Source organism: Streptopelia decaocto, assembly GCF_964273445.1.
Source record: "Streptopelia decaocto genome assembly, chromosome: 2".
Classification (NCBI taxonomy): domain Eukaryota; kingdom Metazoa; phylum Chordata; class Aves; order Columbiformes; family Columbidae; genus Streptopelia; species Streptopelia decaocto.
In genome coordinates this window covers 37407528-37432143 of record NC_138655.1, presented here as the reverse complement: position 1 = coordinate 37432143, position 24616 = coordinate 37407528, and the positions used below count along the sequence as shown (strand labels likewise).

The 24616-nt window shown below is 38.1% G+C and overlaps 1 protein-coding gene across 3 annotated transcripts in view; it reads right to left on the bottom strand.

The window, feature by feature from the left end:
• CYP7B1 (cytochrome P450 family 7 subfamily B member 1) overlaps positions 1-24616 on the bottom strand; it is a 126159-nt gene that overhangs the window by 17655 nt on the left and 83888 nt on the right. The window contains exon 2 of one of the 3 annotated variants that reach the window (XM_082044270.1): positions 5045-5181. In XM_082044270.1, coding sequence (XP_081900396.1) covers positions 5045-5181 — 137 coding nt within the window. Of the gene's footprint in view, positions 1-3170; positions 3192-5044; positions 5182-24616 lie in introns of those variants that run through there. The other 2 variants (XM_082044271.1, XM_082044272.1) reach the window with 2 other exon arrangements.

Here is a 24616-nt window from a genome sequence, read left to right as displayed (position 1 = left end):
TGGCTCTGTGACAGATGTCCTGAGATAAAGTAGTCACTGCCACTAAAGATGTCAACAAGTATCCATGGTTACCATATAGTGATATTTGAATTATCACAGTTATTCCATATTCTGACTTGTATATACAAACAGTGCTCTATGGTAAATCTGGTTGTGCTCTGGACTTCCTCTGCAATTACCAGGTGCCATAATTTCCCCACCAGCTATACCTACTGCAATCCCAGGGAACCAGTAAGGAAACACGAGGGATAAATGGACACAGAATTTGATCCCCTTTTTTTTGTCAACAGCGTGCAAAGGTTTTTAAGGTACTTGTAGAGTTTGCTTTACTATAATATAATCAACCATAGATGTAAATTAATTTTTCAAGAATAAATATATTGAGAAATCGTCAAGAAAAAGAGAACCTGAATTCCCAGTCCTATTTTCTGATAATTTCTTCCCTCCCAGACCACACAGGCTGACAGGAATTTTTTAGTCTCAAACTCTGCAGGATCTTTGTTAGGAGCCCTAGAACTCCTCTCTCTTTCCAGCTTTCACCCACTGTCATGCTCTTTATTGAGGCTACCATCTTTGCGATCAAAGCTTGGAAAGAATGCCCATTGGAGCAATTTTTAATAAATAGATTTGGAGTGTTATTAACCCTAAAGATGAAAGCTGGCTTCCTAACTTTGCGTTTACAGGGTAAACAATTTAAGTTAAGATTTTTAATTAATATTAATTTAAACCATCTGTCCACCATCTGCTTATTTCTGATGCAAAATATGAGTTTCTTTGTGATCTTTAATCAGGCACTTAGCAAACGCACATCAATTCTTATCATTTTTAAGTAAGAAAATGATTTTCAGCAAATGAGTTTTCAGACAAACAAACTATTTTAGCAATAATTTAAGATCAAAACTCACTCAACACTAGCACATACTTTGAAAAAAACCCCAAACCTCTGAGAAACAGAATATTACAGATCCTGATTTTTATTATTCTCATCAGATTCCTGGTAGGAAAATGTAAGTATGTACCAAAATAGAATTCATTTTGTAGAATCAATTCAGGCTCCAGATCACATCACGGCAAGTCAACAACATATATAAACACATAAACCAAAATACTTTTGTGACTGCATTTAGCAAAGGTCTATAAAGTGGAACCTCTCTATAACAATGGCAGCTTTTTTATGTACCTCACCGAGAATCTAATTTTACATTTCTTAATTAGAAAAAGACTAAAATCTAGAGCTAATTAACTGCAGCTAGTAAGTTGTTGTGAGAGTGGTTATGGGAGCCTTTAGCAATTACAATCATACTCGCACGCAGATGCACGACGGGGCTACAACGGTTACCCTGGTCTCCTCCACGCAAGAACAGATTGCTAATTACAAAACCATGACCCAACACCTCCTCTACCCTGAGCAGCAAACATCCAAACTGGAACAAACTTTCTCACCTCAAGTTATGATTTCAAATTTTATAAGTGTCAATATGGTTCTTAATTCTGCTTTTTAAAATCCCGTCATTGTCCCTGATGAGGTCTCTTCCCACTTATTGTTCCTGGTGGTGTCAGAGATCAACAAATGCAAATATTTCATAAAGTTTCCAGTTATTATTTGGTATTTTGAAAGGCAGTTCCCCTCTCCCCTCCCACTGCAGCTAATGCCAAGAACTATCTCTTAAACACAATCTTTTCTGAAACAGAACCAAAATCTTGATGCTCATGAGATTCCATCAGAGTATTGGTAAAGGTAATGCCAGATCAGTCAAAAGTGGAGGCACATCACATGCTCTACAAATCAGGAAGCCTTAAATATTGAAGATATTTATAAAGAAACCACTGGGGACCAAGCCTTTCCTTGTTAGATTGTAAAAAATCCTTCAACACGAAAGACTAAATAGACATGTCCATACAGAAATGTCCCACTCCAAATCCCAGTAGTTTAAGTCATTGAGCTATTTTATTTAGTACTGTAGAAACAAGTCAAAATAAGAGATGTATCCTTTTTTTTTGTAAACAGCTCTCTGACTTTTTTGTTTAATATGGCTAGAGAGAATCCATACTTCCACATCCAGTCCTTCAGTCTGGATTACACCCATGCTGCACATAGCCTAGTTATCTCCATTTGGTTTATACAGTCTCCTAGAAATAGAAGATTGATGTGGAAAATATGAAAATTGTCAACTTTGCTAAATCCGAGCACAGAAGCCAGTATTTGTATGATAGTTAAGAAATTACTCTAATAATGCATTCTGGAGGTTTTTAATGCTAATGATGAAAGACAAGCATTTCAGATGGCATCTAATGATGGATTTTATTTCAGTAATGCTTGCAGCAGGCTTCAGTTTGGTAAGGAGTTAATGTAAATTACCTTTTGCCTAAGAGAGAAAAACATGATATGTCACTGTATGTGTATCATCATTTAAAATAAAATAATGACTTAGCAGCAGTATTTGAAAAGGCAAGTGTGCTTAGTGAAAAAAACATTTTATTAAAAGTTGAGGCAGTCTCAGAGAGACTGTTGTAGGGTTCAGTATCGTTCCTAATGGCTTATCAGGAAAAGAAGACAAAGTTTAATCCCGAGAAACAATGACAAGACTCTTTGAAGCTCTTTAAGTCCTTACCTAGCTGTCTGCCCGTGCTGGCAACCCTGAACAAGCAGAGAGGTTGGGCTGGGAAGTACAGTCATCTCAACACAACACACTCGCTCTCTCCCCTCCTTATTATTTTCTTTTCTCCTTTTTTTTTTTTTTTTTTTAAGACTATCGTATTTACGTAATTGTCCTCTTATTAGAGAGATTCTGCTGAACTGCTGACAATGATGTACAGTGGTGCTTCGCCGGCGTGACGTTTGGGGAAAACGATTCTGCTGCACCACCACACAAAACCAATTAGAGAACTATTTTCTGCGACAGGTCAGGAATTTACATTGTTTCTCATAGAAAGATGTGCTTTTTAATTTCTTTATTAAGATGACATCCATGTCCCTTGCGACTTTTAGGGATGACAATCATTTGCTCATCACATGGGAAAGTACAATCAGCAAAATCGCATTACCGGTACGGGGCAACGCCAGAAACTCCAAGCATCGTTCCGCATTTTCCAAATGAACTAGTTTGAGAACCAATAATTAGAACAATATATATTGATAGAATTTTTTGACAGGACCTTTAGTCACCCACCATGGGGGTGAAGTAATGATAGTCCATATACAACAGGCTATGCTACGTTTGCCGAACATATAAACATCATCTTTGTCAAATCAGTAAGACATATAGAAATCCCGTACGTCTTCAGATCAGGGCATGATTGGAGGCACTAACTAGCTTCAGGTTCTTCCTTGACTTGCGGATGACAAACCCTTTCTCCTTAGTGAAGTCTCGATGGTCAGTATTTTTACACTGAAAAAAAAAAGAACTCTTTTCTGAAAAATTCACAAAAATCAAAGAATTCCCTGCATAAGGCTGAAATGATATCCAGAACTCACTTCATTTACCTCAGTCTTTATCAAGGAAGGCTTCCTCAAAATACCTGAACACCGAAAGATTAGTAGAAAGGGAATTTTGTTTAGTATGCAAATAGAAATTTGTGAAACTAAATTACAATCATAGATTACTTAAACACACAAATCTCTACACACTCTTGCATAAAATAATGAAGAGGTAGAAGAGAAATAAACATTTGATTAAATATATTAAGGATTCTGAGGTATGACTGTATCTAGTTTTATGAATGTACTAAGGTAGTCTTTGAATGAGAATTATCAATCTGTATTTGTAAGAAGCCATAACTGTATATAGTGTGAATGTACATTAACAATAAAAAAGACTGTATTTAAACAAAAGCTGGTCTTGTAATGTGTTGAACTCTCTTTCAAGATGTAAAAAAACCTGAGTATACCAGTTTCCAAAGAAAAAAACTCTGAATGAATAAAAAATTCACACATTTAACAGCAGTAAAAATGTTATTCCAAATGAAAAAAAAGAACACATTTGATAAGAGGTAGAAAAATTTTATTAATTAAACATACGGCTTGCAATTAAATTAATTGACTTTTGGAAAAAAATATTTTGTTGCTAAATATTCCTTATATGGAAATATTAAAGATAATGCTACTGCCATGAAATCACAAAGCAAACTTTATACTTCAAATTTTTATTTGAAACTCCCTAACAGAAGAATAGCTAAAATTGAGAGAGATTTAACTGTAAAGTTGATCATTTGAACAAGGATATCAACATGTAAAAGGCCAAAAGATCTATTACATCCACCTACACTAATAAGTTTGCCTTTTTCTGAGCAGAGGAAAATACTGGATTTTAAATTTATTTCAGTAAAAGTAGAACTGTGTGTGTGCCTCTCTATATATGTAAATTTATATATTTAAGATTCATTCAAGATTTTGGTTTCATTATGTTTTTATTTTACAGCTAAGTGTCTACGTGAAATCTCTCAACTGTTTATATTTGAGCTAGCGTAGTAATACAGCTATAAATACAGAAAGCAGTAAGGTTATATCATACTTTATTATATTGTTATTTTCAGCAAGCATGATCAGAGTAAGAGGCTGGCAACGGGAAGTTTCTGTGTTCCAGTCCTGATTGTATCACTGAGTCAATGTGTCATTCATTCCCTCGTGTTCTGTCAACCAGTTGTAAAATGTGTGAGAACATATTCTGCACTTTTTTCCTTAAGTGTTTTCTAAATTTAATCTGATATTTTTCTGTGCAGTGTCAAGATGATGTTAGTTCTCCCTTCTTTAGGAAAAAAAAAATACACAATTAAATGTGTTGGTAAAATCTTTGTTCATACATTACATACCTAAAAATTTTATCAATATGCATATATACCTATAGCTGTATATAAATTGACATGCTCATAGTTATATCCTATGGAGACTTACTATGAATACAATACATGTGAATTTAAGTCATTTTTATTGGCCTATGCTACACAAAAATAGTTTTGGTTAAGGACAATTATAAACTAAACACTTGAATTCATATTTAATTTCACTGATGGAAAGAAACAAGAGAAATACTAAAATATTTCTCACCAGCAATATGTACAGTGAAAATATCTCCAAGTTTCTTTTGCTGATCCAGTAAGAAATTGAAAGCATCTTTTCTAAAAATCAAAGCCTTCCCAAGATAAGGAATCCAGCCATTTATTAGCGGGGGCTCTCCAGTCTTCCTGTTAAAAACAGAAAAAAATAAGAATCAAGAATTAACTTTGGCATGAGAGCAACTCATCTTTATATTTATTCATATATTACACTTAGACCCACCATCTACATATATAATCCTTGCAATGTATAATATGTTGTACAGAAAGTTCTTCAGATATGATGGCAGGTTAAATCTAATCACACCTCTGAGCACAGAAGGCTCTGTGTGGTGATTAGGAAAAATAAGTGAGAGAAATTGAGATGCATTTAACTACAGGTCGTCCAGTTATTACCATCAAGTTATGAACACAGAAAAATGACATTCAGTAGAAAATCTCCCAGCAAAGAGACCTCTCATTTTCAATATTTGGCTTGTCAGAGGAAGATGTATTGGAAGGCAATTATGACAGATTTAGGTAAATAGGACGCTGACATACCACACAAAAACATAGCCTTACAGATAATGTTTTAAGGATTTCACTTTACCAGCACAAAGAACAGTTACCATTCTAACTAAATATCTTTAAAATATAGGAAAATAATAGAGGGTGAACATTTACCATAATAAATCTTAACCTCCGTATATTTATAGACTTCTAAGCTAGAAATGTGTGTGAAGAGTTTAAGATCAAATTCTGGATAATTATATTTGCATCCCAGTCTAAAAAAGCACCCACAGCGTGTTAGTTATGTTTATGGAAGAGTATAAAGTACTGTTTAAGATTCTGATAAGTTACATTTTTCTTTAAAAAGGAAAAATGTTCCTACACTGCCCTTTTCCTGACTGCAAGTAAATGTCTTTCCTTCCTGCTGGTATTTAGTTGCTTGAATCTGATTTACAACAAAGAAACATGAAGCGTGCTTGCTCTGGAAAGGATTAAAACAAATATTCACGAGCAACTCTGCTGCTACATCCCATCTGTGAAGGTGACTTATACTACATGCAGAACAACTCATTCTGATTAAACACAAGATATTTACTAGCTTGGATCTAATCAAAGATCAAGGGATCACAAGCTTTACTACTATCATACACAGCATGGATTTTTATGTAGCTGGATTAACCCTATCATAGTCACATACTCTCTTGAACTCCTGTAACAGAAATGAAAAGAAAAAAAGGTAAACACGATATGTTTGATTTAATTTTTTTATTCTCCCAATTAAAACTTTCTCATGACAAATGACAAGCCAAGGATATACACTCCTACTTTTAAAAGTTGCTATAAATTTAATTTACAGATAAACAGATGTGTCCAAATCAATTGCATATCTTGATCTCTTTCTGTTTAACTGACCACTTATTCTGAAAGTTAGTTTTCAAGAACATCCTTTTGTCCTCTGGAAAACCAGTAAACCTGATGGTCCAAACCGGACAATCTCACAGCTGACAGGTTTGCCCTGGCTTTTTTGTTTCTTCAGGTTTTGTGGCTTTAGGGTTTCGTTTGTTTGTTTTCTGGTGCTGGGAGTGCGTTGGTGTTTGTTTGTGGGTTTTTTTTTTTTGAGAAGGTGGAGCCCCTCTTTTTTCAATACCTCACATAAACCACTGCATTATCCATTCTCTAGTGGTCTAATAACACCACTGTTTACTCCAGTGGTCCAGAAAACTTTCTAACGGTTAATTCTGTATTAAGTGAATACAAGAAAAGAACTAATCTGAGATTACACAAGAGGGATCACCAACCCAGGAGGCATAACAGCCCACTCAATACCCTCAATTATCCCCTCCAAGCCCGTAAAGAATCTGGATGATTTACCCATTTTTTTCCCCCCTGACTACTGGGTCCTGAGAGCGGCCTCCTTTCACTTCCCGGGCTGGACACTACGACCCGTAAGGAGCATCCTGACAAATATTTAGATAGGCTTTTTGTCATCTTCTAATTGAATGCATCTAATTTCACCCTCCACGTTCTGTCATTCGGTCAGAAGCTGTATTCTTCACAAGCTCTCCGCTGGGTAAAAAGGAGGCAGCTCAGAAATCCAGGGGAAAATTAACTTAATGCTCCAAGTCTGCGGGATCACATCAGGGAGACATTTTGCTATCGCAAAGACGTGAGGGTCATCGTTCGCTTCAGACATGTTTAGCTCAGCAGCAATAAGCTTAACACTGTTAAACACCATGTCAAGGCTACGCAGCTTTCAGAGGAAAATATAACACCAGTTCAACTTACGACCCACAGCAGACTGATAACAGAAATGTGTCTTCATTTCTAGCTTTCCTTCTCTTTGGAAGATGGAGGTCATCTTCATGACTTATAGATGTCTGCCAACACACAGCAAGGAAAAGAGCGCTGTGGATATTCTGGTACCTCCCAAAATACAATGCTTCACTGCACAAACTTTTCATCAGCACAGTTCAGTTGACCCTGGCTGCCTGAAGGACTCTCACCCGCATCCCGGGTACCTCCAGAGGTTCCTGTCACCTTTAGGTGCTATGCTGAACCAGTAACAAAGCCCACAGAAACTTTTACTGGTTAATTAATTAGTGTATGAACTTTAACTCTGGACTCACACTTCACAGCCATTGTGAAATTTGATAATTAGGCAAAGTATTACAAATGTTCATGTCTCATGATACAATATATAGTTGTACAAAATGTAAAATACAGCTAAGAAATACAAAAGAACAATATGAAGTGTTCCGATGGCAATTTAAGATTGCAATGTTTTTAATTGAAGCATTCAGAACACCTCACCATATTATGTTTTATTCAGTCCTAGTTTAACTGCTTAAATTCTAATTCATTTAACACACCTTGTAATATTCCCAGGCCTTTTTAGCCCACATTCCTGTTTTTTACAGATTGGGCTGGTTTTGCATATATACAGGAATATCTTTACTTATCTGAGAAGCCTCTCTGAAGTCAGTAAGACTTCATGGACACATTTCTCACTTATGTGAGTGAATTTTGCAAATAAAGCATCAGCAACATGTCCAATGCAATCTATAAGTAGACAGATCAGTTACAAAGTGGAGGGAAAGCAACGTCGTTGTATCATCCATCATTGTTAAATGGATAATTTCAAATGGCATTATGCAAAAATCAGCTGGCTACAAATACAGCCTGTAAACAGAATTAACAGATTTTGATAACTGTAATTTTTCTTTGCTTTCACAGGGAAAAGATACTTCATCGTTAGCAGGTAATGAAGTTGCAATGTCTAGTCAATCAAAGAAGGAAAGTTTTGGTGTTTGTTTACAGTTTCCTTAAGGGAGATTTTTCAGCTCAACCAAAACACAGAAGTCACTCAGGTGTGATTATTTAGATACTGAAGTAAGGCAGTATCAAAAAATGTGGATGTTGTGCCCATGTCTCACTTATCCTAAGCAGCAGTGATGCAACAAGGCAGGAAAAAAAATTTGCTACAACAAAACTTATCTGCAAAATAGATTAAAAAATACATGTTTTTAATTCAATGTCTCTAAACGTTATGTTTTCAATTACTGAAAGGGAATTATTTGGGAAGCCCAAATAAGGTAATTTGCTAAGCTCTCTGAACATTTACATTTTTTTAAATTGTAAAGAAAATACCCTGAAGATTTACCAGCAAATTGACTTCATCAACATTATGTCTCCTAGAAATATTGTTCTTTATAAAAGCACATGAGACTATTCTTTTGCTGGTTGAACCACTTCAACCCCTCTGCAGTGTAGGGCATAAGCTCAGCGTAAATGAGAGGAGAATCCTTCTCATTTCACTGGTTATTTGTATTCCAAAGGAGCAGATGCCTTCCAAATTATGCAAAAATCCACAGTGCATCTTGTACTATAGCAGATGAACAGGTTAATTTTTCTCTTTGCACATAATAAATCATAAGTGCTTTAACACCCATAGTCGCATTTCATGAACATAAACCTTCTGTTTAATAATGTCTGTTTACAACTAGAATCAGACATACAGTAATCTCTTGCCTGGGATAAACATTAATCCAGATCTGTCTAGAAAAATTATACAATTCATTACCATAAGTAATCTCTATTGTGCCCTGTGCTTAACCTTCATCTTTTTTCCTGTCCTATAATCTTGCAAATCCACTGGTGATGTATGATTGGCATCTGGTGCTAACGCAGCCCTCGCTGCACACAGCGCAGCTGAAAAAGCCCGACATGAAGACGTCACTCTGCGGGGCACCGCCGGTTCAGCTGACCACTTCTCAACAACTTTCACCAAAGGCTGAAAAAAACCCATGCAAGCCAGGGAGAAAAGGGTCTAACAATACTGGTTGCCACAGAGGGGCCATTTTAACTTTCCATAGTTACCATCAACAAAAATTAAAGGTATCGGTCTGATTTTCTCATAGCATCTCTGGTCAAACTGTCGTATACCCCACCCAAGCTGGAACACACTGTGCCGAGGGACTTTAAGGAATGGAAATGGACGGGTACAGAAGTAGAACAAAAGCTATTATGAACATGTCAAAGCAGTTTGAGATTATTCACAGGCTCGATCACAATATTTAAGCAACAAGACATGACAGACAGTGTCTTTCCAGGGGCTTATGAACACTCTAACTGTGAGGAAAAGAATGAGGCCAAAGGCTTCAACCCCAAGAAAGGTAATCCCCAGAAATGTGGTGTCTAGAGTGTCTTCTTGTATTATGAGAGAGAGAACAAAGGAAACTTAGGACAGGACAAAGCCAGCAAGTCTATCTTTCTATTTTTTTTGAATTTAGCAGTTACAGTTTTCCCCTCAGATCTGCTGATAGCATTAGGTGCCTTCTATCTATGAGCACAGGAAAAAATATTATCTTCCAAATATTTGTCCACAATACCATTTTTTGATACTTATAAAATTATGCATACCTTAAATACCCCATCTGGACTATCTACCCCAGTGACCACCTGGAACTCTAAATTTTCCAGGTTGAATACATGCACTATGAAACAGCATTGTTTGCAGAACAAGCCAGATGAGCAATTTAGCAATATACAGCAATCTTAGCAATCTTAGCAATCTTCTACCTTTGAATTCTCAGCTTAAACACTTCCTACAGAGGTAAGGACTAAATGTTGTGCCTACCTGATCACTGTTTGGAGGCTTATGTGGAGTAAAACAGATGCATCAGGCCAAGTTTTGACAGAGAGATGCAGACACAGATTGACTCAGTGAGGAAGAAGAAAAAAAAGCCCTTGGACGGAAAAAAACTCACTCTGCCATTGCCTATAATTCTGACTAGGTAAAGTGATTTCACACTTGGTACTGATAATCTCCTCTTTTTCATTAGAATAAAGATAATTTGTAAAAGAAAAGGGAAAAGATTGAGAAAAAAGTAGCAAATACACTTTTGAGAACACCAAGGAGGGAAGAGTTTATCTGCGCTCCCAAAAAGAGCACTACAGCAAAGACAGACTCTAGTGGTGATGTGAGACAAACTGGGAGAAATGCTGATGAAAACAAAGCAATCAGTGAATATTTGTAGTGATTTTTTCTTTTTTTTTTTCCTACAGAAAAATGAAATAATCTTGTTTAAAGTTTTTCATGTCAAGAACTCCTGGGATTTTAATAAAAATACTTTCAATTTTTTTTAACTTTTTTTTTTTTTTTTTTTGTAAAAGCATACGAACTTTTTGTTGTTAAGAACTCTAACTTGTAATCAACTCATCACAAGAACCTCTTCTTTCTTCCTGTCTTCTACGAATTTTGTTTGCATCATCCCCAAATATAAAAAAAATACCAGTACTCAACAACTCGTTCAGTAGCTCTGAAGTATCGCTCTCTAGGAAATCATATTCCATTGCCATTTTTTAGGTTACACTATCCGAACAACTGTAGGTCGACATTCTAAGTATCTCCTGTACTACTGCATTTCAAACCTGTGTGTTGAAGGGCACATCTACGAATTCAGCCACGACTTGTATTAAGTGGTTGGGACGTTGCCTATAAAGCCAAAAGGTGGGTAAATACCATTGTGGGAAAGTCATCAGAACTGTTTAAAAATGGAAACCCACTGAAAAAGCCCTTTTGGTTTAGGTTTTATCAGAGCCTGGAAATTCCCAGAAAAGTCCTACGCAAAATGTAAAGTAAAAATTCACAACAGCCAGCACAGGAATCGTGGCAAAGACAAGACCTGGCCAATGTGACAATAAGTCAGCAACATTAAAAGTTAATATAGATTCAGGGCATAGGGCCCCACCCTTGAAATCCTACTTTGTTTCTGCTCTGGGTGAGGTCAGTGAGAGCAGCCACGATCACCCAACACTTTCCCTGACCTAGACCAAGGTTATTCTGTTTTACATTTGAGATCACTTGCCCAGCCCAGGGCTTTTCCTTTCTTAATTCAGCTTTAATCAAAGAAAAATGGGCTAGGAAGGGATGATGAGAGGCTACTTGTTCCATGTCTCATATCCCGGGTAGGGTGCTGTGCACTGATATTTTCTCTCATATTTGTCTATGCTGTTCTTATAGATACTCAGTAAAGGAGTCTCCCCAAGCAATCTGTCCTCATTACCAGAAAGTTTCTCTTCACATATAACCTTTATCTTCATGTCATACCTCAAGCTCACTAGTTCTCATTCTGCTTGTGAAGGATAAGAGAATAAATGATTCCCTTCACTTCTGCAGGAGCACTTAATGTATTTAAAGGTACTTATCATGTTCACCCTTATTCTTCTTCAGGTTAAACAACCTCAGTTTCTCCCAGTATTTTCTTATAACTGTTTTCTAGACCTCTACATATTTGTTACATTCCTCTCTTGATTTTCTGAAGTTCACCAGCACCTTTCTCTCCTGCAGAGTCCTGCACTGAGCTCAGCAGAGCAATTACCTCTTCCATCTCAAGGGCAATGCACCCGACTTTGCCTCCCAGCCCAAACTTGGCTTTCTGTACAAAATCACCACTGTCTTGATAAAAACCCAGCTTGGGAACCATTACAGCCCTCAGCCTTTTCCCAAAGAAAAGGTTGTGGTCCTGTCCAGAAGCTGTTGATTAGTCCTCCGTGTTTTCCAGTTCACCATTTGGAATGCTAATCCCTCCTTTGCGGTCTTGCAATCACTCCTTTTTTGGTATTATCCACAAGCAGAGACACTTTTTTTCCTGTATTCATGTGAGAAGGATGAGATAAGAATACGAAGTCCACCAGTATTTGCTTTTACTACTGTAAGGAATATATTTATGTTGCCCATTAACTGACTTTACCTAAGAGAACCCAATGACTCTCGCCTAATATCCATCTCTTTCATTTCTGTACTTTAATATACTGCCTCACTGCAACACATGTTAAAACTGTATGCAGTAAGTAGCTCATAGTAGGAAATCATATTAACCGTCTGGCCTAGAAATGACAAGTGAAGTGTGGATAAGAATGTCAGCACTCCCCACAGAAATACAGTCAAACATGCAGAAATCATTCCTTATGTAATAAAGAGCAAACAAATAAATTCAGGAAATCTCAGAAACAGTGGTGGGACACCATCATGCTTAAAAAAACCTGGTAACAAGGAAAGAGAACAGAATTTTAGATGGAGAGATACTTCATCTTCTGTGTGTAGCAACTGTATTTTCTTTGAGTATGTAGTATATCATTTCAGAAGTGAAAAAAAAAAAAGTAAAAATCAAATATTATTTCCTACAAAACTGTATGAATGCTGAATAATGCAGGATGTTCATTAGAGAAAAGCAGGTAATGAAAATATACCCTTCATTTCATGTAACTGAGTTGTCCAAAAGTTTGTGGTATTTTTTAAGCCAGATATTTTTTAAGTTCTCTGTAAGCACTATAGAGAAAAGCAGAGAAAAGGAGTGAAAAGGCCTTCTGGAAATATTGGTCTTTAGTAATGATACAGACAGGTTAGAGTCGCTCACTTAGGTAGCAAAGAGAGGATGACTCTCCTACATTTCCCTAATTCTGTCATATCTCTTCCCACTGCCACCCTGACTGCTGATCCCTCTCCGGGTGCCTCCATGGACCTGCCACCACCATTCAGCCCCTTTCCCCACCCACTCTGAAGTTCTTTCTCAAACCAAGCTCCTGCTCAAATCCAGGGAGCCCCTGCTCTCACCTCCTGCACTATATTCTTAGTCCAAATATCATCCTCCTGGTTTCATCTTCAGTCAAGTCCCTTCTTGAGTCCTGACCACCAGTGGCACCACAGACATCATGCAATGGCACAGAAAACGTGTAAGGGCTGTTGGTGGGGTCTTGTCCAGCTTCCTCACGATGCTCTCCTGTTCGCCTGTACCCACCTGTTCTCTCCTGTCTTAGATGGAGATAAGAACAGACTTTCTACAGTGTATGTCTACACTGCACCTTGCAAAATTCATCTTAATTTGTTGGATCAACTAGTACCAGTAAAATCATTCCCTCTATTTTCCCTTCCTGGGAATATCAGCCATTTTTAAAAAGCACAGTTCATTCAGAATGCATGTTTCTGTATGTACGTAAACACAGATTATGTGTATATATGCATACTTATTCCTATATATGCACACACATATGAAAATATGCAAACAGAGAGTAACTTCACTATCAGAAAAACTGAGTGGTGGTGCATTTTTTTGTAATAGTAACAGTAAGACATATCATGAATCGTATTACAGAATTAACAGTCAGGGCATATATGTTTTGCTTGAAAATGTATTGAAAAATTCCAAAGGATAGTCTAAACAGTTGAGTAAGTACAAAAATACCCCAGGTACCTTATTTAGTCCACTTACTTGTAAACAACACTTGAAGGTGAAATGATATACTGAGAGAAGGTAACTAATCCTGCCACTAGTGCAGATATCGCAGAGAAACACAACTGAATAGTGTACTCAGGTGAATGTTTCAAAAGCCTTAATGTTTGTAAGATGAATACACTATTAGTAGGTCTTCTTGCTTTTAAAGTATTACACACAGTTTCTTCCCAGATTGTTGTTTTTTTCTCTTTTTCCTTCCTTCTATTGCACATGTTCAGAGAAACAGGCTTGTAACTGGACAATCCAGTACACATTCATTCTCTCCTGCCTCATCTCCTGTCACCAGCCTAGACTGACATCTCAGTTTCTCCATCTGAACTGATTTTAATTCTCTCAGCAAAGGCAATAGGTGATTTATTTCAGCAGAAAGCATGTTGCAATCTGCAGTCTTTGTCTTTTGCTCCTCACTAATTGCAACAAGTCTCTCCTTGTCTTCCCTCACCCTAGACGTTCTTCTACTCTCTTTCCTCACATCCTTCCTCCTCTTCCAAAACCTCCCCACTCTGTTTTCCATTTCACTTGCAGCCTTTCCCTCCTTCTCCTTTTCCCCTGAGCTCTGCTCCGGCACTGCCTCTGCCTGCAGTAGCACACAGAGGACTTTCTCAAGCCAGACTTTCTCAAAGTTCATAGTTGGGTAAGTCCTGTCCCTGCCTTAACTTCAGATGTCAAAATTTGGGGACAACAAATCTGATTATCTGCAAATTTATTTTTCTAGGGCTGGGTAGTATTACCACACGCAAGAGCACAGCCCTTCCACAATTCATGCTACATGCTATGTGACAGGAATCCCACTGAGTATCTAGTCTGAAATGAGCGGCTATGAAGCACAGACTTCTACTGAGCATTTCTGGGCAAGACTAGCCTGCACCTAGACCTCTCTTTATGAGGGAAATTCTTAGGTATTTTGAAACATTTTTGTTTTTAAAGATTAAAAAAAAATACATATATTTCCCACAAAACAGCTGTTACTCCATTTTATTTAGCAAATACCAGAAAGAAGATTGTTGCAGCCTTCTCAGGGTGCCCACAGCTTTTCTTAGGATGCTGAAAGGCCTGATGAGAGGGACGGTTGTGCCCTCTCCTTCTTGGGTGGATTTGTGGAGCCTCTCATGCAGACACCTTGTGATCTGGGTGGTGAGTCCTGCGTCTTACAGACAATCTCTGCCCAACCTCCCCCTGGGGTGCTCTCATCTGCTTTTCCCTCCCCTGAGCCTAAAACTCTGCTGATCCTGTAACAGAGTTAATATGTATTATTTTAAGAGCTTCAGTGCATTGTCTGAAAACAATGGTTTGATGCTTGGAAAATATATTCCTTTAATTGGTCTGCAGCTGCCCTTCTTAAATATTTATGTAAACTCTATTGTGTTCAAGGGCACAAGGGTTAAACCTAAACGAAGCTCCTGGCTTTGTATTTGTGTGAGTTCTCTGGAATGTACAACATCCTTGTTGGTTTTTGGTAATTAACTAATTCCAGTTTTAGGTAAATCAAGAATATATTTTCATTCTGCAGTCATAGAGAGTTAAAGTATTATTAATTGAAGATCGTAAGATGGAACAGTAACTGGGACATTATAGCTCTGAACATGTTTTAAATCCCTCTGCTGTGAAAGATGGAGTAGAAAATATAAATACAATTCTCAATTTCTTTAATTAAATTGAGTAAATGTCAACTTGGGGACTGTAATCAGAGACATTACAATTGCAAATGAATACTTGTTTTACTGTTTTCCTATGTTGTTTCCTGCACAAAATAATACTTGGGTTATAACAGGATCACATTTCTGAAGAGTCCAAGACTTGCCTGTCCTAGATTTACTGAAACAGATTAACTTTTAAAACAAAAAGAAAAACCAACCAACAAACAAAAAACACAAACAAAAACAAATAAACAAAACCACAAACAAAACCAAACCCAAAACAGATATCATCCAATTGCATAATTTCCTACCTCAGTTCAAGAGCATAGGATAGATCTAAACTCCCAGGGACAGGTAATGCTAATTTCCATTTTCCTTCAAGTAAAAGACTTGAATTTGAAAATTAGAAATTTCATTTAAGAAATGTTCCATATTTGCCAGCCAGCGAATCCATCTGAGTACTATTCCACCTGTTTTAAAGTGCCACATGACTAACTGCTGAATCCCAAACAGCAGATGAGGCAGCTGTCTACACACAGGACACAAAATTCATAGAAATTTCAAAGTTTCATGAAATCTTAAGAGTTTAAAACATTTCTATTGGGGAGATAATGAGCTTTACAGGTTCTAATTAAAAGAAAGAGGGTGCAGCGAAAGAAAGGGATGAACATTCAGGACACCTCATCCATGTCAATATTACTGTGCAGAAATGGATGCAAACTTGGGACTGTGGCCAGGTGGCTCACCCACTCACCATTCTTGCTGCAAAGCCTCCGAGACTGTCTGTACAGCCATGCATCTGGTACAGAAAGCCAAGGCTGTGGGCAGTTTTTTAGAATACACTCAAGGGTGCCCTCCTATGCGGCTTTGCACCTCAAATTCTGTCATACAACTCATGCTGGAAAGACAAAAATAACTCATATTTCTTCCTGTAAGGACCTTAATATTGCTTGCCAGAAGACGGCTGGGTCTGTAGAAGTCTGAAAATCCTCTGGCTCAGGTTGCCAGTGAAGCTGATGTAAGATGCTGGGTCTAGTGAATGCCCTGGACATCAGACCCTGCTGGGATGAGCCACCTCTGATAGACCATAGATGCAGCTCACAATCTTATTTCCATCTGTACACCTGAATCCAAAAGCATGAACTTCCCATTGTCCCAGTATTTGAACATTTGGAACTCAGTCAGGTTCTGCAATTTTTGCTTGTTCCAACTGAAAGCCATTGTGTTTTACAAGTGCAATGGGCTTTTTTTATATCAAAGGGTGGATACCAAAAGCATCATAAACCGATGGAAAAATGTGCAAAAGATGGACTCACTGAAGTCAATACTAGCTTTACTATTCAGACTAATTGTGAAAATATTTCATGTCCTGTGCTGCACCAAGAAGCCAAGTATGGGGTGCGTCCTGAATGTCATATTAAAACCTGCATGCTGTCCCATTGTTCATAAACAATGGGTGATATCATAGGGATGATGAGGAGTGCATCAAAGGCATGGTCAAAGGCTGCACTGGCCATTCTGAATTTTGTTTTGAGGGTAGGCAGGAATCCTGGGTAACAGGTTTTCCTAGCTATAGCTTTACCTTGCTTATCAACTTGAGTCTAATTTAAGTTCTCTATCACTAATAATTGTTCCATTTATATGCTGTATTACGTACCTTTGGCTTTATTATTTTTCAATTAGAAAAAAAATCCTAAGAAAATGAAAATTAGAAATGAAAGGTTATCAGTAAAAAATTTTAACATTTCAATTCCAAGCATTTGCACCGTTCTGATCCAATGTAGCCTTCTGTTAATGATACATCTGTCATTTCATTGACACCCCTAAACAGCTTTATTCTCTTTTCTAATTAAGAGACAAAGCTGATTATGTCAATGTATGAACTGACATCTGAGAGCTTTTGTTATAATGTAAGAAGCAATGAATATGACTATTGTTATGCTAAAACAAAAAACTTGGGAATTTTAACTGGAAAACCCAAGATAGCAAGATATATAATGGCTAAATTAAACTAGGTTCTTCGTATTAATGCAAAATGCACATGTGATTCTATTACATAATTAAATGAAAATACTGTGTGAAAAATTAATTCCCAGTAATAGAAAACGTAAAGCAACAATGATACACAATATGCCTGACTAAAATATGTGAGGAGAAATCATCAGATCATAAAATATCTCAAACAAATAAATGACAGACTAAGCCATCAATCCTCAAGGAAAAATTAAGCTGTTAAATAATCCAAAATGCTTGCATGTCAGGACGTGATTTCAGCTCCATCCTTCTGTTAAATCAAAGAAACCTGCTCAGTGTGCTCTCCCATGCAAAGCAATATATCTGGAAGTATTCTCCAGCATTGACCTATTAACTGGAAATGCAGAGCATATCCACTTTTAACCATTTCCCCCAAGTTACCATAAATGTTCCTCTGTTTTGTGAACCAGAATGGTTGCAACGATGGTCAGCCTGGTGAACTGACAGATATTTTTAAAACAATACTGTGGATGGGATGAAATGCTCACCACTGTAGGAAGGTCTTTGTGTTTGGATGGAGATAGATAAGACTCTGGAACAATCTCCCACACATCAGCATTGATTGCTGCAATCTGTCTTACCTAAAAAGGCCATGAAGAAGTTGGCAGCAGGCAAATACCACAAAATCAGATGGTCTTCACTCTTTTGCAATGTTAGCAGTTTTCAGACTCGAAGATAACATGAAACAGTTTTCCCCTCAGTTGTGATTAAAGGCAACAGAGAGAGGTTGTGTGTGTCTCTTCTGGCAGTACTACATCTTCAGGACCACTGCTGGTGCTGAAACTCCTGACTCCTTCCCAAGGAAGCACTGACTCCTTCCCAAGGAACTCCACTGATCCCGTGTACGGGATTCCTGCGGATGGTCCCGGGTGTCCTCAGGACAGAGCTTGGAGTGTTGTAGACTGACACAGCTCTCCTGGCATCAACTGACCTAAATGAATTTACACCCTGCAGATCTAGTCCTCAGTTGCTGATGGTGTCAACCAGTGTTCACATACATCCAACTAACATACATCTTTCTTTTTCCCTTTAAAAAACTCTGCTCTAAATTACTGGAAAAAGACAAGACATGATAAGCTACGGTATCAACAGCATTCATTTTTAATTACGGATTACAGCATCTGTGCTCCCTCACATGCACACCACACCTGTGGTTACCAACTACCATTCTTCTACCATTTGCTGTTCATGGGATCTTTTTGTTTTGCCTAATGAGAGGCAGTGAGTGGCTGAATGTCTGTGACTTTCTCTCTCTCCCTTCATGGAGGTTTAGTCAGTGGGGAAGGTCCTTCCTTATACTTTAATTAGAATAGATCTGGAAGTATAAATGATATCCTTTGAACTGGATGTGCAGGTTATGTGGATGTGTCTGCATAACTGCAGAGATATGCAAGATAGGAGACGTCTACTACTTATAAGACCAATGGTCTTACTCAGTACTTAAAAAAATCACTCTACTTCTGTTGCACACCATGGAATACCCAGTTGACTGAAAATGAAATTTTGGTAACTGCTTTAAGGAATTATTAAAAGGAATAATCATTTTTTCTCTGCTGCAGGATCTCCTCTAACAGCATGCTCAATTACCTGTCACTACTAATCAGTTTGATAGCGTTCCAATTCTGATAGAGACCTGCTAGTAAGGTTGGGCTGCTCACTGCTTAATGAGAGAGAGGGGAGGTTTCAGAAAGTATGCTCTGTGGTTTGGAAAGCATCATGACCTTCTAAGCCACAAACATTTTGCTCGCACTGAAGACTGGGATATTTACAGAAGAGTTTGGAAAGATATCACACTCTTAATTGCAGCTTCCATCACATATAGGGTCACCTTGGAGGTGACTGACAACAGCATCAACCCATCCAAATGCAAAATGTAAATTTCTGGAGTTAGGATTACTGAGCAAAAACATATTGTTGATATTTGGTATTCATATTCTTTAGAAATTTCCTCTTAAAAGAAAAAAAGAAAGTAAAATCCAAATCACAGTCTCATGTTTTTTTTCCCATCTGGGATATGCATTTAGTTTATAGAGGTAGGTAAACAAAAAACAAATTAAAATCACAAGCTAGACTCAGTGGTATAAATCCACATAGCAGCATTCACTTAAGTATCACTATTGCTGGGCCAAAAGATACTGGGTAAGGAAAAGTATCTGATTAACATTGGTACACTAACAAAACTGACCGTGGTGGTCACAGAATCGGAACACCCACCAACATGTAGGACCTACACACTTGTCACCATCACAATGAGATTCCCAGGGAAAGGGGACTCTATGTAATCTAAAGAACTCTCAATAAATGCCATAGAAAAGCAGGTCATTATAAAGAAATCCTACCATTGCACCTGGTCATGGCAGAGCCACAGAATCTCTTGCCTGTGCTGGCATCAGTTCCCATCACAACCAGCTGCTGGAGCTCTGCCAACCACATCAGAAGCGAGGGTCTTCCAGTAGAACAGGCATCACAGTCGTTTCTGTGATTTCCCTTCTCTTCTTCTCCTGATTCCCCCTCACCCTCCTCCAAACAGCTCCTCTGGCTGGGCTAGAGGACATGGCCAAAGGAGGAGAAGTACAGCCAAGTCTGCTCTGCCCCAGCAGCTCCTCACTGCTGTTGTAGGGTCACTGGCAGCCAGAATGATTTAGAGCATCCTTCAGGCTATTCTGACTTACAGTGAGGGATTCGACTGACTCATTGCTGGTTCCAGGACTGTGGGAACATAAAGCTACCTCAAAACCATTTTCAGACACCCCTGCTTCTGAGCTGTGCTATTTCATCCTTGCCTGAAATTGAAAAAAAACCAAACAAAGAACAAACCAAACTAAGAGCATGGGTTGTTTACATGTCTTGCAGCTGCAGCAATGGGGCGGTTTCTTTTGCCTTTCTTCTGCCTTCATTTTTTTCTGTCTGTTTTGGCTTTACAGATAGCTCTGTTAGAGTTCATAGCCCTGTGCTCCATCAGAAATGGTGATTCATGGCAGTCTCTGCTCTACTGACTGGTCTTCCAAAGCTGAGTCTCCTCCCAGCTGCGGGGCTGTGGGAAGGCACACTGTGCCAGGGTTTGCTGCCTGCAAACAGGACAAGTGACCTTCTCGCGGTTCATGTGTGTGCCGTGCCCATCAGGAATCATTTTGTAATTTGGCGTCTTAATTTTTCAAGAATCAAATGCTAGTGACAGGCAAAACTGAAGACAGATCAACTGTCCAATTTCATTGCTTAGCAGCTTTGCTTATATTTTTACTCCAGAGGGACTCTGGTTTAAATTTTTGCATGGATAATATTTTTTGATAGTGTACAGAAAATAACAAGCTACATTCATTCTACTGAGTTCTGTAGTATTCATGCACTTAATATATACTTTCTATATTGTCTTTCTTTTTAGGTTTGTCATTTTAATTTAATGCCCTTGATTGCATATTTTTCACACTTACCCTCTTTGTCCTTTTCTTCTGTAATACCTTTATTAAATACAATCTTTTTATTAAAAAGTACTTCATTTTTTAATATCATTGCTTCTTCTCTATCACTATATAGATTTTACATTTCATTAAGCAGACAGTTTTAATTTTACTTTTCTCTGACTGTTCCTTTTATTAGAACTGCTTCTTGTCTTGACCCTTTCATTTTATTTTTCTCTTCTGTAATTTGCCTTTATCCTGCCTAACTGACGTGTGTCTCTTTTCAAGTGTGCTTTTATTCCCTGTTACTCTCCTTGTGACTTCTCTTTGTTGCTCAGTGCTGACAGTGTTCTTCCCCATCCCCTGTGAGTGACAGTGACAGCATTTGAGTGGTAGCTGGCAGATTTAAGGACAAGAAGTATCTGTCTGAAAAGATTTTATTTGGTCTTATTTTTATTTTTACTGTAAAACCAGACCTCTCGAATCCTAGAGCACCAGGGGGCATTGTTTCATTTAGAAAATAAAAATTGTCGTGATAGCTATTAACTTCCCAACAAGTCCACTGCAATACCAACCAGAGCCAAAGGAAAAAATAAATCAAAATGGAGCTATTGTGTCAAATGCAGCAACCAAGGCGGGTTATGGGTCAAATGTTTTAATGCTTAAAGGTGAGTATTATTCTGGAAAGCTGCTCCATGGTGAATCGGAAGTGTTGCACCCCTGACCTCTACCCTTGTACACCTCAGTGTTCAACTATAGCATCAAAGGGGAAATATGAAACCAGAAGTTACAATGGCAGCTCCTGAGCAGAAACCTGAATTTAATCAACGGTGGAAAATATTGACTGAAGTATCTAGAAGGAAAAGGCAGTGACAGTCCCGGGAAATTACACATAAACCTAAAGAAACAGCTTGAACTGCCATTAAAATGAATGGAAAGGTAAAGCAGCAGGAGAAGGTGGAATATCCCCCAGGATCAGGCCCAGTGGCTAGATTTTAGTGAAATAATTAATAGGATGCATTTCATAATCAAGTGCAGGTTAATAACAAATGGAAGTGCAGCTTCACAGCTGGCTAAACTCGCAATAGCAACAGGCAATTCTATTACCACTACTGAAACAATCCTGTTTGCCAAAGAAAAAGAGAAAAACAAGGCAGCAAAACTGTCCACAATTATGAGGGAAATCATCTATGTAACAACTTAACTAATGCCCAGAAGCCAAATGACTCATAGTATTAAGGAAATTAGAAAGGGTGCTCAGTAATATTATATAATTCAGGACACGTACATTGTAATATCATGATCTTAACATGCCGGCAACAAATTTAAGCACAATGCAATATATGGCTTCAAACCCTGAAGAACACAAGCAAAGGCTAAATTCAAACCATACTGCAGAATTGAGCCTGCAGCTATTTACAGATGACGGATCTATGTGTCCCAAGGTAGATTTTTTGGGGTTTGTTTTTTGTTTAGGATTTTTTTTCATGTGATTTTATGCTTGGGTAGCTTCAAGAGCTCTTGCTCTAAGTGCATTTTTAAGGAAAAAGAAATGAGACGTAGGTACCCCTGAACTACTTGCTGCAGGTGACAACCTCCTGACGGCACTGATGGATGGTGCTGCATGAACCATGCACTCTGCTCACAGTGCCCAGCCTTGCTACAGCTCTGTGAGCTCAAGCTATTGCAACTCCAGCCCAGGGCAAAGCCACATACAGACCTCAAAAAGAAAGTAAGAACAAGCTTGTCATTCAGCTAATCCATGAATCTGGGAAGGTTCCCAAATAAGGGTTAAAAAATGACCCCTTATTTTGTTTGTTTGTTTGGGGCCCATTTGAACTATAACCAGAAGAATCACAGGTTCTCTTGACAAATATCTGCTGAAACCCATGCGACCTCCTGCAAGTCCAGATTTCCCTTAGGTAGAATCATAGAATCAGTTTTGGTTGGAAGAGACCTTTAATATCATCAAGTCCAACCATACCCTGCACTAAACCATGTCCCTAAGAACCTCATCTATGCACCTTTCAAACACGTCCAAGGATTGTGACTCAACCACTTCCCTGGGCAGCCTGTTCCCATGCCTGACAACCCTTTCTGTGAAGAATTTCTTCCTGACATCCAGTCTGAACCTTTCCTGGCACAACTTGAGGCCATTTCCTCTCGTCCTATCACTTGTTACTTGGGAGAAGAGACCAACGCCCTCCACGCTACAACCTCCTTTCAGGTAGCTGTAGAGAGTGAGAAGGTCTCCCCTCAGCCTCCTTTTCTCCAGGCTAAACAGCCCCAGTTCCCTCAGCTGCTCCTCATCAGACTTGTGCTCCGTCACCCTTCTCTGCACTCTCTCCAGCACCTCAATGTCTTTCCTGTAGTAAGGGGCCCAAAACTGAACACAGGATTTGAGGTGGGGCCTCACCAGCACCGAGTAGAGTGGCAGAGCCTAGGAGATACTGTGTGTGCCACAACATGAAGTCAGCTGGAAGGCAGCAGAAATCAGATACCAAGTTCAAAACTCACACAGCAAAATTCTTCCAGAGTAACTGTTTCATAAATCTCCACTGCTTCATGTTGCCTTCAGCTTCTAAGCCTGCTGCTCTACAACCCAACAACAGGGCACCGCCGGTCACATCATACTCTTCCCCTGAACAACATATTGATTCTCCATAAGAAAGAGAATCACACAGTAGACGCTTCATGGTTTGCTGTAAAGACTGCTTAAGATTAGAGAAATATATGTCTGTGTATATATACATACAAATAAAGAACCAACAAATCAAACACAAAAGCTTCATTTTATCCCTCTGTTACACGCAAACATTTTCCTGATACTTCCAACAGATATATTAAGTTTCTTCATTTTTACTAACAAAGCCTATATAGACCTCTCTCCTTTATAATGAATAAACAACAAAGCACACACATTATTACACAAATCTATATGGAGCTAATGCAATTCCTGCCATTTTCCTTACTATCAGTGCTCTATTTTACCTATTTGTGCTTTATCATTTTACTCTTACAACTGATATGACTTCAAATGCTTTTTTTCTTGTTATATTATAAGCAACCTGTTGAAGTCTAATTGAATGCCAGATAACTAATTTAATCTTGAGCTTCTACTGCCATCTGCAATATTAGCAAAATACTGTAGGTAAATTATAACCATATACCAAATTGATTAAGAATTTACAGTCCTTCAAGAAAACATTCAGCACAACAGCTTGCAGTAACTGTGTATTATTTTCCACATCTACTATCAACAATATCTTTTATTTATTTTCTTGTAAATCAGCATTTTAAAAAATAAGTGTTTATGCTTATTGTTTCCTTCATTAAGATTTGTTTTGGAAATAATATGGCTAAGTTCAAAATAGAATGTTTACAATTAACAAAAACCCATGTTCAATGAATGCTTACTTGTGGAGTCAATGTATTTAAAACACAGGTTAAAGCTGGAAAGAAGGTGGACACAGCCTCATTAGCCCACCATCTAGATACAAATCCACCTGTGAAATTTGTGATCATTGTTACAATGTGAAGCCTATGAATATATTTGGGATAAGTCTTAAAATCTCCAACTGAAACATCCTTTTAGGATATATAGACCTTTTATGACTGTCTACCGATGAACAGAGATTCACATCTTCAGGAGCTGCTCTGAAATCTCAACCCAAGCAACTCCGTAGGGCTGCAGTTATATTACATCTGTCAT